This window comes from Mesoplodon mirus (assembly GCF_964341445.2).
Source record: "Mesoplodon mirus genome assembly, chromosome: 17".
Taxonomy (NCBI): domain Eukaryota; kingdom Metazoa; phylum Chordata; class Mammalia; order Artiodactyla; family Ziphiidae; genus Mesoplodon; species Mesoplodon mirus.
In genome coordinates this window covers 1,553,147-1,566,768 of record NC_138993.1, presented here as the reverse complement: position 1 = coordinate 1,566,768, position 13,622 = coordinate 1,553,147, and the positions used below count along the sequence as shown (strand labels likewise).

General features: G+C 43.8%; 1 protein-coding gene across 2 annotated transcripts in view; it reads left to right on the top strand.

The window, feature by feature from the left end:
* The window catches only part of MICU2 (mitochondrial calcium uptake 2), an 83,600-nt gene extending 75,878 nt beyond the window's left edge, over nt 1–7,722 (top strand). For both annotated transcript variants that reach the window (XM_082602590.1, XM_082602589.1), the window contains 3 exons: nt 3,546–3,654; nt 4,086–4,243; nt 6,072–7,722. In XM_082602590.1, coding sequence (XP_082458716.1) covers nt 3,546–3,654; nt 4,086–4,243; nt 6,072–6,176 — 372 coding nt within the window. In that variant the 3' untranslated portion in view covers nt 6,177–7,722. The remainder of the gene's footprint in view (nt 1–3,545; nt 3,655–4,085; nt 4,244–6,071) is intronic.
* The last annotated feature ends 5,900 nt before the right edge of the window (nt 7,723–13,622 follow it).

Here is a 13,622-nt window from a genome sequence, read left to right as displayed (position 1 = left end):
AAAATAAATAAATAAATAAATTCATTTTTTTAAAAAAACCTCATTTTACCTCTTAGTGGGCATGTGTTTTTATATAATTTTTTTAAAGCTATCTCTATAATGAGGAAAAAGATAATAAAATATAATGAAGATCTCATTTATAATTGCAATAGAGATATATAACAATTAGAAATAAATTTAACAAGAAATATATAGAAAAAACTTTAAAGCCTTGACGGATAGAAAAGAAAACTTATCTAACTGTAGAGACACACCCTGGTATTGACTAGAATGTCTTAACTATTATAAACATAGCAGTTGTCCCTTAAATCAGTCTGTAAATGTAATGTTGTACAGTCTGAACAGCCTTGGTTTGCTGCACTTTCACATTAGCCCTGGAAGCCCAAGGCTGACACGGGAGAGCTTCCTTCTCAGTCATGCTGCACATCCCTTGTGGGCTGGTGGGAGACCCTGCCCACGCAGTTGCTGGGGTACCCACACTCTCTGAGGCTCCACCCCTTTGGAGCTCCCCCATCTGCTAGAAACACCAGCCTCAGAGGCAGGAAAAGAAAGGAGTGAGTCACATTCCAGCAATTAAATCTTTAGGCCTGGAAGCATCACACTCGGCCACTGGCCGGACTGATTGCATGACCACATGTTACTGCAAGGAAGCCAAGCAGCGTGGTCCTGACATGTGCAGGTCTCAGGAGAGCACCAGATACTGGTGACCACCAACAGGCATCCATCAAAAGGCCTTGGATTCTTGAGAGGGAGCCAGGGAAGCCACAAGTCTGTGTGAAACTGCCGATGAGGGGGCAGGGGGCACGTGGAAATCTCGCACCTTCCCCGGACTTTTGCTGTGAACCTAAAACTGCTCTAAAAAAATGAAGTCTTTAAAAAAAGAAAGCTGAGATATGAAAATGCATCACCAAACACTGGAACTAAAACAGTGTTACTGACAAGGAATTTGACAAATCAGTTGAATGGAATATTAAGTCAGAAATAGATTACAAATACAGAAATTGAGTATGTGTAACCTCAGATTGCAAGTTGGTTGGGTAAAAGAACAACCGTGAGTAAGTGGCACTGGGGTAGTTCACTGGCCCTCTGAGGGAGAGAATGAAGGAAACCTCCACCTCACTCGTTACTCTAAAGTAAATTCTAGGTGGATCAAAGAATTAAATGTTAAAGAGAAAACTGAAACTGAGTACAGAAGACGACTTGGAAACAATGTCTTAGAGTGAGGCATATACACTAAGCAAAAACCTAGAAGCTTTCAATGAAATTGATTAAATTACTACCTAAAATGTAGAAGTCTGTTGCCTCCCTCATCCCCCCAAAATTATAATCAAAGTCAACAGAAAAAAATTAACAAAATGGGGGGAAATACTGGCATCACATGTAATAGACCAATTTCTTTAGTTTATAATGAGATCTTAAAAAATCAAGAACGTTGAAGGGTCTGACATTCTACCCTACTTAATAGAGAAAATGGGATCTCAGATATCAATGTGTTAATTACTGAAGTGTCTGAGATTTTGTCATTTGCAAGTTAGCCTCTGCCGCTTGACGGGTGCCGGCAGAAGACACAGCCCGTTGGGTCAGAGCCAGGGAAGCTCATCATCTGCAGCTTAGAGGCAGCACGAGCACCACGTCTGCGTCCGTCCCCCTGCCCCCAAGGCTCACGAAGTGGGTTCATGCTACCGCCGAGGAGCCTGGGTCTCTCATGACGGACCGTAGGCAAGGCTGCCCTCTGCTCCGAGGGAAACACCGTCTCTCTTCAAGGCTGTTCACTCTACAGACATCCTGGAAAGGCCATCTGGAGCAGAAAGGTGGTTGGGCCTCTGTTCACAAGATACGCAGAAACGCCAAAGACCATGGAGAGTTGCCTCCTAGTAACAGGTCACCCGCCAGCCCCTCAAGCCCCGGAGCAGAAATCCACAGATGACGGATGCGCATAGAAGTGCAAAGTGCTTACCTTCACTCACAATTACAGACATGCAAGTTGCAGCATTGACGACAAACCATTTCTCACCAGCAGTAAAGCCAAAATCAGAAAGGTGGCCCCGGTGCCTGCTTTGAGACCACAACGTAGAGAACCAGCCGCCCTCTGATGTGTGCTGATGAGAGTACAGCGGGGAGGAGACGTGGAGGGGGGCATGCCCGCCGTGGACAGCAGGCGCGTGTGCGTGTTTGACAGGAGGAGCGCCTTTCTGGAAGGACGCAGAAGGGGTGTGTCACGGGTGAAAGAAGAAAGAAGACTTTTCATTTTTTACTTCTTGAATTGTTGGATTTTTTTTTTACCATGTATACATATTACCTCTTCAAAAATTTAAATTTAAAAAAATAAAAATTCGATAAATTCACAGTATCTGAAAGCAGTGAAACTTGAATCAGCCTCACATGTGCAGAGGGCGTGGTCCCGAAGGTCTCCACAAAGAGAAAGTTTTTCAGGCAGGGAAGAATCTACTTTCAAAATAAGAATTTTCATACTTTTTTTTTTTTCAGTGGAAAAACTAGGTTCTTTAACTTATTTTTTGTTTGAGTGCATAGGTTTTAAAATCAGATGGGCCAAGGGTCAAGTCCTGACCGTTCTGTTCAGTAGCCTTAGAGGATGAACTTCACCCCTGAGAGGCCCCTGGAGGCTTAGCGAGGCCTGGACCGTGCACAGAGGAAAGGGCAGGTCCCTCTCACTACAGAGCCCTGAGCTCCCGGGGCGGAAGAGCAAGGAGGCGGCCAGCCACGTGACAGGATGTATTCGTCTCCTGGGGCTGCCACAGACGGGGGCTTAAACAGCAGTTCGAGGTGGTTGGGTGCCAACGTGGTCAGTGTCTGGTTTGCTGCAGACGCAGCCTTTCCTCTGCTCACACTCAGACCCTGGTGTCTCTCCCTCTTCTCATCAGGACCCCAGTCCTCTCAGAACGGGGCCCACCCCTGAGACCTCACTCAGCCCTAATGACCCCTGTCAAGGCCCCCTCCACGCATGGCCATGCTGGGGGTTAAGGCTTTACGTAGGACCTTTTTTTTTTTTTTTTTTTGCGGTACGCGGGCTTCTCACTGTTGTGGCTTCTCCCGTTGCGGAGCACAGGCTCTGGACGCGCAGGCTCAGCGGCCATGGCTCACAGACCCAGCCGCTCTGCAGCATGTGGGGTCTTCCCGGACCGGGGCACGAACCCGCGTCCCCTGCATCGGCAGGCGGACTCTCAACCACTGCACCACCAGGGAAGCCCCACGTAGGACCTTTGAGGAGATACAGCGGGGCTGTAACACACGCCCCCAGCCCCACGCTCACAGCCCCGGGGCCCCCAGCCGTGCACTCAGGCTCACACAGTGCGCAGTCTGCACGGTCACACCCAGGGGCCCTGCACTTAATCTCTTGGGGTTCCTCCTCATCTCTAGAATCTATAGTTCTGTTGTTATTCTGCATCTCAGATTTTTCAGTAGACTTGCTTAGAAAGATGTAAGTGCACAGGCTTTATGACAGAAAAGAGGACTCAGTTGTATTCATAAAATTATTTAATGTGTTTACAAGATTGTAATAAAAACTCACTTTGTTATTTTATTAGAGCATTAGTTTGGATGAGTTCAAGTCATTTTGTCATTTTGCGACCCACTTGGAAGACTTCGCTATTGCCATGCAGATGTTTAATTTAGCTCATCGCCCTGTCAGACTAGGTAAGTTATATGAATCACTTAATTTTTATCATCTGTAAACAGTGTCACTCTGTTCTTCACCTGGTTGATACCAGTCAAGGGACCACTTACCAGAAAAAACAGTTGATTGGCCTTTCAATGAATTCAGTGTGGTTATTCCAGATTTACAACAATTTATTAACAATTACCTTTTTGCTTTTACTTTACCTTTCCCCTGAGAAGTAGAAGGAAATATTTAAATACCTGTGTTCAAAACACTGATTACATTAAAATAGCGTGCTGACATTTCTCAGCCAAGTTTATTATTTGAACACATTCTTGATGAGTATTTTTGTTCTTGTTTTACTTCCCAAATGATAAATATATAGATATGTTTTTACTTCTCAAATAATAAACATTTAGACTTAGACTATTTTACACTGTTGATGAGTTTTTATATTTTCTCCTTTTAGCGGAGTTTAAGAGAGCTGTGAAGGTAACAACAGGACAAGAACTCTCCAACAATATTTTGGACACCGTCTTCAAGATCTTTGATTTGGATGGTGATGAGTGTCTTAGTCATGAAGAGTTTCTTGGGGTGTTAAAAAACAGGATGCATCGAGGTTTATGGGTAACAGATTTTGAGTTTTTAAATAGTTACATGTTTATATGTAGTTAAATGAATGGAAGTAAACCTAGAATTTGAGCAAATGTATAGCCTTAAATGGAGTTTTTATCATTTTTAAAGCTATTATAAGCTATAGTTACAACACTGAAGTATCTCCTACAGATGGGATCCACCGTTTTTCTTTGCTATTTTTAAAAAAATAGTCTGAATCAGGAAGCACTACTCAGAAGTCATAGCCTAGAATTTTACTTAGGGCTTTGTAATTAGACACCTAGACTCAAACCACAGCCCTATCACATATTAACTGCCAAATCTTGCAAAGCCACTTAATTTTTCTGAGCCTCAGATTCCTCATCTGTTACAGTGAGAAACAGAATCTACCAGAAAAAATTATTATGAGAGTTAAGCATAAAATATTTAATGTAGTGGCTGAGACACTTGAAGTAGATGTTAGCTGTTAACATTATTCACTCAAATTCACATATTGGTCTATAACTGAGGGACAAATCAAACTCAAATTTTGTTTAGATTAGAATCTGCTAGAAACACTCAAGAAAGCCGTCTGCAGGTTGAAAACAAGGTTCCAGGAGATGATAAGTAGGTAATGAGTCCAGAAGAAAGGCAGGAGGGAGAACAGGAGAGAGACTGCGGTAGGTTCATGTAAACAGAGCTGTTCATTTACAACTTAGAAGAGCACATTCATTTTCCTGCTGCAAACATTATTTATGGGAAATGAACAAATACGATTTCCACTAGCAGACGTGATTTACAAGCTTATGGTCATCCAGCACCTCATAGTTAATGATCATATTCCTGGAAATTAAACCAGCCTTTCCAGTTAACAGTTTAACATATCCAGCAGCCTCTTTGCCATTTCTCAAAAACCTATTAAAGAGAAGAGCTTCAAATCAATGATAGGAAAAGGACATAAATATAATCTGAAATCGACTTTTGCTTCCACTTGGTGGATTTCCAGCAATGCTGTGCATATGGTCACCAGGAGCCAGATGTTTTCTAACCTTTGCTTTTTCTCCTTCAACTGAGAGAAATCACAGCCGCACAGTACTTGTGTGAATTATATTATATTACATATCACTATATCATTGGGTTGGCCAAAGAGTTCATTCGTGTTTTCCCAAACGAACTCTTTGGCCAACCACTGTTTCTTCTTTTTTTTTTTTTTTTTTTGCGGTACGCAGGCCTTCACTGCTGTGGCCTTTCCCGTTGCGGAGCACAGGCTCCGGACGTGCAGGCTCAGCGGCCATGGCTCGGGCCCAGCCGCTCCACGGCATGTGGGATCCTCCCGGACCAGGGCGCGAACCCACATCCCCTGCATCGGTAGGCGGACTCTCAACCACTGAGCCACCAGGGAAGCCCCACTGTTTCTTCTTAAGGCTTCTCATCAAGTATATTGTGACTTATGGTTTCTTTCTTTTTAATTTTAGCCAAGGTTAGGTCAAAGTTTTAGGCTTATAATTTTTGTTCCACATAGCTAACTGAAGTTCACCAGAAAACCAGAAACATTATAAAATATTATAAAAGAAAACATTATGAAATAATTACATTTTAAAACCAACATATGAAAGAAAGCTACGCGAAGTCTTTGTTACCTTGCTGGGGAGAAGCCTCCATTCTCTCGGTACCCTGGGATAATCGTACTCACATTCACTTCTCAGCCTTTACCTTTAGTTTACAGTCTGCCGCAGTCGCCTTCACAGCGTCATCACCTCCAGTCCTTTCTGGAGGAATGCGGGACTGTGCAGCGACAAGCACGTGTGAACCGGGTTTAACTCGCAGACCGTGACCCTTGGTTTTCATTTTTGGTTAACAGGTGCCGCAACAGCTCAGTATACAAGAATACTGGAAATGTGTGAAAAAAGAAAGCATTAAAGGAGTGAAAGAAGTCTGGAAACAAGCAGGAAGAGGTCTTTTATAGAAAAACATAATGTGGGAATTACATTGCTCCAAGTGTCGGAACTGGGGATTTCTTAAAGTACTAGATGGTTATCTTAAGTCTTCATTGATTTCCTTTGTAATATAAAGATGCCTTGTATTGCTTTCTGATTCAATAATTTCTTAGTAAGATTTCATTACAGAACTTCGTAAAAAGAAAGTATTCTTTTACAAAAACAGACAGTGGACTCTGTCCAAAGCCTAGGATTGAAGTAACGCTTTGACTTTGATAAGATGGAAAACCTGGTCATTCACTGGTGTCAACACAGCAGCACAGCACGTTCTCTGGAGCAGTCAACAGGTGCACAGGAAGAGTCACTGATGTGAGGCCAGGATCAGTTCTGCAGACCTGATGCTCCTAGTAGGGCAAATGAAAAAGCATTTCAGGTTTTCTTATCTGTACCTTACATCTCATAGACTTCTTGTACATTTTATTTCAGTGAGCTGTATATTAGTTGTCTTTAAAATTATATGTAAATTTCAGTATTCTGGAATATTCTGGGAACAGAATAAAGTATTTATAAAGATAAAAAAATTACTGAGGTGCATTTTGTTTTATATGTACTGTTTAAAACTACATTTTGGGGGCTTCCCTGGTGGCACAGTGGTTAAGAATCCACCTGCCAACGCAGGAGACACGGGTTCAAGCCCTGGTCCGGGAAGATCCCACATGCCGCGGAGCAACTAAGCCCCTGCACCACAACTACTGAGCCTGCACTCTAGAGCCCATGAGCCACAACTGCTGAAGCCCGAGTGCCTAGATCCCGTGCTCCGCAACAAGAGAAGCCACCGCAATGAGAAGCACCAAAGATCCATTGCAGCCAAAAATAAAACAAATTAAAAAAAAAAGTGTGATCGGGAGAACCTTGATCACATGATAAGGGTGTCTTGGGATATAGTGGTTTATGGGTGAACATTTAAAATGGTACTAGAATTTAATTGGCATTAAATATAAATATTTTAAATATGGCAAATAAAAATTATTTTTTAATATGCTTCTCAAGAATAGTGCAAATATTTAAAACATGTTCCACTCTCTGGATAAACAGCTGATTCCAAGACAGGTGCAGGCAAACCTTGGAAATATAATGCTAAGTAAAATAAGCCAGACACAAAAGGACTAGTATTGTATGATTCCACTTATGTAGGTCCCTAGAATAGGCAACTTCATAGAGACAGAAAGTGGACTAGAGGTTGCCAGGGGCTGGGAAGGACGGGGGATGGGGGATTGCTGCTTAATGATTACAGAATTTTGGTTTAAGGTGATGGAAAATTATGGAAATGCATAATGGTGATGTTTGCACATTTAATTAATGCCACTGAATTGTGTACTTAAAATGGTTAAAATGGCAGTCTTTATGTTTTGTGTGTATATACATATATATGTATATATATATCCTTTTTAACGTAATTTTTTAAAATCAGTATTGTAATACACCAATAGACGCTGAATTGTTTATGTGGGTAAACTATATGGTATGTGAATTATATCTTAAGCTTTTTTAAAAATAAATTTATTTTTGGCTGCATTGGGTCTTCATTGCTGTGCATGGGCTTTCTCTAGTTGCGGCGAGTGGGGGCTACTCTTCATGGCGGTGCATTGCGGTGGCTTCTCGTTGCGGAACACAGGCCCTAAAGCATGTGCTGTAGAGTGCAGCCTCAGTAGTTGCAGCACGCAGGCTCAGTAGTTGTGGCTTGTGGGCTCAGTAGTTGTGGCTCACGGGCTCTAGAGCGCAGGCTCACTAGTTGTGGTGCACGGGCTTAGTTGCTCCACGGCATGTGGGATCTTCCCGGACCAGGGTTCGAACCCATGTCCCCTGCATTGGCAGGTGGATTCTTAACCACTGCACCACCAGGGAAGCCCCTTAAAGAAGCTATTTTTTAAAAACAATGTATGATATGGTCAGGGTTAACCAGTGGGTGAATAGTTAAGAAAGTATTTGGAAATGTCAAAAACGAAGAAGGGATTCATATCTACATCCTGGTTCTCCACCAAGTGAGACCTAATATCCTTTCCCCACCACCACGATTTGTTTTTAAATTTCTTTTTGTAACGCCCTTATACTATCCTGAAAGGAAATTTATACGTAACATAACCTTACATATTTTTAATAACATAAAGCACTAACCTATATTTTTAAATTTATAATAGCATATAATAAATATGCACATGGTCAGACACTACTACACTAAAAGACCCACCGAGGCCCGCACCACCGTTTGCTCTGTGCGTCACTTCCATCCTCTCTGGCTGCGCCAGGCCCAGCGCAGGACCAGGGAAGTGCTGCCTGGCTGCCGCCAGGACCGGGGTCCACCCCTGGCCAATCACATGTGCCCCGAAGGGTGGTGTCTTGTACGAAACGCGCAGCTTCCTTGACCCCCCCAGGACTGGAGGGGGCAGGGGAGGAGGCTTATCAAAAGGGGGTTGCTGCTCCCAGAGGGGGGCGAGGGTGGGTGCTTCCTCCCCACGTGGAGAGTCTAATGGCTGAGACCAGTTTGGGGGTCTCCGGGGGCCCGCAGGTCTATGACTCAGCGCCAGAGATCAAGGGGCGATTTCAAGAAGTCGGCTGCCCACTGAGGACTTGCTCCAAGAAGTCTCCATATGTAACCCTTTGGCACCAGTATATTTGAAAGTGTTCCCTAAATTAACAGCTATGGAAAAGATTCTCATTTGATTTGTATATTTTATTTTCTCCTCCTCTTACTGGGGCACGTTTTAGACTTCCGGTGAGACTTGGCTGGCTAAGCAGAGAGGAGCCGGCCTGGCCCTGTAGCCCCGGGTCTTTTCTCTTTTCTAAACCTCCGAGTGTCCCGTATCCCGCCACCCCTCACCTCCGCCCGGTGGTGATGAGCAGGGGGAAGGAGAAGGGAGAAAAGGCGGCACCTGCCCCGCAGTACGGGCGCCTGAACCTCCTCTCAGTGACCCGTGAGGCCTTTCTCCAGACGCCGCCCTCTGCCGACCTTGCACGGAAGGAAAGCACAAGGTGAGCAGTTGCGCCGACCTCCCGTCAGGCCGGGACGGAGGCTGGAGCTCAGCGGAGGGTTCCTGACCTCTGGGGGGCTGTTCAACTCCACGGTCTCCCCGCTCTCCTCCTAAGCGGCAGGTATTTCCCTCTAAATCGTAACGGTTACGTGGATTTTTAAAGAAATTTCCCCGATCTTCCCTGGGGAGGTACGAAGCAAACAGCAAAATCAGAGTTTGATGCTAAGAAGGAAACAGAAGTAGATAAAGGCAGCACAGGGCAGACGAGGAGCTAAGGTGTGTTTAAGGGAAACGGCACGTCCTCAAAAGCTGGGGGCAAACTGACACCATAGCACCCCAGTGCCGTAGAATAGATGAGACAGAAAGATGAGATTCAGGGAGAAAGTGAGGAGAACCCTGCCCGTCCGGTGACGTAGCCCGGCAGCTCCTTTAAAATAAAAGAACTGCAACACAAATGTTCCACAAGATGGCGCTCTCGCCTTTCCAAAAAATAGTTTACAAATGTGCCACAAGATGGCGCTCTCGCCTTTCCAAAAAAATAGTTTACAAATGTGCCACAAGATGGCGCTCTCGCCTTTCCAAAATAGTTTACCTTCCTTGCGCACCAAGCGTGACCTTTAACAGAAAAACCAAGCAAATACCCAGAAAATTACAGAGTATTTCAAAAATGACTTATTGAAGGAGCCCCGTAGGAGACTTTGGCCGGGCGAGCCTTGGTTAAATATCCACCAGCTCGTAGAGAGATGAACACAGGGCGCTACCATGGTGCCCATTCACATGAAATTTGTGTTTGGTTATGCTCAGTGAGGAAGGAAATTAATCTTTGGAATCTCTAGGTGACGCATCGTATTTTGGGTAGGTTATTTCTTCAGCAGCGTTAGTATCAAATCTCTATTGAACCTGCTCTATCCAGTGCACTCTGCGAGGTGCTAGTCTTCCTTGTATGGAAGCTTTCTTTCCAAGAGAATGAAACGGGAGAAACTATTTTCCTTATGACATTTATAACACCTGGATTTACATAATATTCAGACATTCAATCTTGGGAGAAAATAGTATTAATTAATAACTCCTTTATGGTTTACATCATGTCATACAAGCTCTCCCCAGTGACAAAATGTTACAATCCAAAGTGAATTGAAGGAATTTTCATTGCAGCATCATTTCAATTAATACAAATGTAATTTGTATCCATTTGAACTGGCTTGAATGTCCAGCACCGTGAAAGCGATACATAAGCTGTGCTAGACTTGTACAATGGAATTCCAGGCAGCGGTTAACGTGATGAAGGCAGCAAATTAAGTTCCGTGATTTTGCTAGTTGCTAAGCTGTTGTCTCTGTTCCCAGCCCTCCCTCCCATACACAGTCAGCCTCGTGATGCTGGGTTGGGCCATGCTCCCATCTGCTGCTGTCCTGCCAATGTCCCCAGAGCCCCAGCCAGCACCCTAGCAGCCCTTGGTACCAGTCTCCCACTGTTCTGGTTGCTGTGAACGTTCTGGCACTCCCAGAACCTGACGGCTGTGTTCTCCTGGAGACCCAGCACCACTGGCAGGCTTCCCTCACTAAGCATCCCGGGGCGTTTCCTTCAAGCTTCTGGATCCTAACACACTGCCCCTCATCTCTTTGTGCCCCAGCCTCAGGGGTGGGGGGCCCTTCCTGCAGGTGCTTCCTCTGTGGGACCTCAGTCCCCTTTGCTGTTTGCTTCTCTAACACCTGTTTAACCACGTCCTTGTAGTAAATTTTCTCTGTCGAAATACTTAATGTGAATCCTAACTGATAAAAATGACCACATGTCAGGAACTGTAGACACACAAGATAGATAGGTAGACGAGCATACGTAGATTCATACTAGTATATATACACACAGTAGATCTATAGGTTCATGTGTACATACAAGTAGATATATACATGTTTTTACATATACTACGTATATACCTGTATATACACATACAGTGTATATAAAATTTCATCTAGCCCTCCCACCGTGAGATTGATGCTATTATCCCTGATAGACAGAAGAAACTGAATCTCAGGGAACTTAGATAAGTCCCACGATATTATATAGCTAACAAGTGAGAAAGCTGGGGCTTGAATCCAAATATCACTGACACCACAACCCATCTTTTTTCCACTATGCCCAAGTCAATTTATCCTTACTAGTGTTCCACATCATCATAGTTCCATCCCTAGGCTGGTCCACAAATGTTTCTTCACCTCATAATATAAATAAGCATTAACGCTATTCTAATAACACTAAGAACATCACCACCGTATACAAGACTGCTTCTGTGATCAGTTATGGGGAGTTTGAGAAAACTCCCCATAACTTTGGGAAAAGCATGGACACCCCTGATTCCAGGTTATGTCAATTGATATGACTCAGTGCCTCTTCTGTGCCTGACTGTGTGCTGGGCTCACCATGGGAGCAAAACAGACCTAGTCCCTCTTTCAGAAAGCTCACAGTCTAGGGAAACTATCTTTAATTAAATAATCATACATAAGAGAATTACCTGAGTGTATCATACAGGGGTTTAACATAGAGAGGCTGAATGACTACAGGGCAGTTCCAAATACTGACACCCCCTCACACACACACACACACCTACACACACACAGACACACACATAGACACACTCAAGAGCTTGGCCTGTGCCCCTCTCCTGTCTGGAATGGCGTGTCCACTCTGCCTTTGTTTGCCAGAAACTTGTCAGTTCTCAATCCAGAACAATCATAGATCACAGCAATGCAGACAGTAGAGCTGCGTAATGTTTCCTAAAAACCTGCTCTTTTCTGGTAAGGAGTCAATGTTTCCTAAGGCAGCAGCCAAGCCCAGGTTTTCCCTGGAGCCTAAATGCAGTCAGTGACACGTGCCTGGACCGATCAGTGAACCAGTGGCCCGGAAGCTTTCTGGGGACAGATTCCAGTTGAGCAAACACAGATCTAACCAAACCAGAAACTCTTGCAGTCATCAGGGTCAGGAATCTATTTGTCATCCCACCGTGACAGCTGAGTCTCTGGACACACTTTTTGGCTGTATTTCATTAGTCAACAAACAGATCATTAGTCAACTACACAGAAAAAAAAAGAAAAAGGCCTGGTGCAGCCAAGGTCCACCAATGGATGTTCAAATTAGTGGGAGAAACTTTGCAGAGAAGCAGGATTTGCATAGCCTCAAAGTACCTCCCCCAAAAATGAACAGATGGCCACAAAGTCCTTGACATTCCTCCCTGCAGGAGATAGAATTTAGTTCCTTTCCCTTTGAATGTGGCTGGACTTGACGACTGTTTTCTAATGCATAGTGCAGGGATAGGGAAATTGTGACTTTACAGTGGACACACTACCTTAAGCAAGTGATGAAGGCTAATGTCAACAGTAGGCTTGTCAACATCACATCCACCTGCCATGATGAGAAAGGCACATATCTCTGTGCTTTTCTTCCCCAAATCCACAACTGCAGTCTAGTCATGGGAAAACATCAGACAAACCCAGATTGAAGGACATTCTGAAAAATACCTGACCAGTACTTTTTGAAAGTGTTTTTCCATGCAAAGCAAGGAAGACAGACTGGAGGACACTAAGAAGATGTGGCAACTAAATGCGAAGTGGGATTCTGGGGCAGAAAAGGATATTCATGGGAAAACTGGTAAAAATCAGCCTGTAGTTTAAAGTGTTGTATCCATGTTAATTTCTTCGTTTTGATAAATACATCATGGTTTTATAAGATGTTAGCATTAGGGAGGCTGAGTGAAGGCTATATAGGAGCTCTACTATCTTAAAAACTCTTCTGCAAACTTAAAATTGTTTCAAAATAAAAAGATTAAAAAAGAAAAGGGCGGAAAAGGCACCATAAACTGGAACCCATCTCTGCTGACGGATGGAGCGTTTCTGACGTTTAAGGGATGGCTAGTGGAAATGTTACTTTTACATTCAGTAAAGTCAAGGTCTGGGGATAAGTTGGTCCTGTGAGATTGGGACCAATTCCTTAGCAGCCAGGCAAGGACAGGGATTAAGGGAAGGCTCCCCTGAGGCAGAGATGGGCCAGGTCTGACAGAGGGGTGGGAGATGCCAGGGTGAGGGGAAGAGCCAGTTCTTTACATTTTCTGCAGAGCAATCCCTTATCAGATATATGATTTGCAAATGTTTCTCCCATTCCATTGGTTGCCTTTTCACTTTGCCTTTGCTCTTAAGTGATCATTTCTCTGGTTATAAAATTTAGGGATATTAATTACTTTCTCTCAGCACTGAAAATACCACTTTGTTGTCTTCTGGCATCTGTTATCGCCGAGAGGAAGTCAGCTGCCAGTCTAGTTAGTGTTCCTTTGATTACCAAAGGAAATTTGATTTCTATCTCTGGAATCTGAAAAATCCTAAAGATTTTTCTCTTTATTCTAAATGTTTATAGTTTCACTACTGTGTGTCTAGGTTTTAAGGACTTATGTCTCTCTTCAG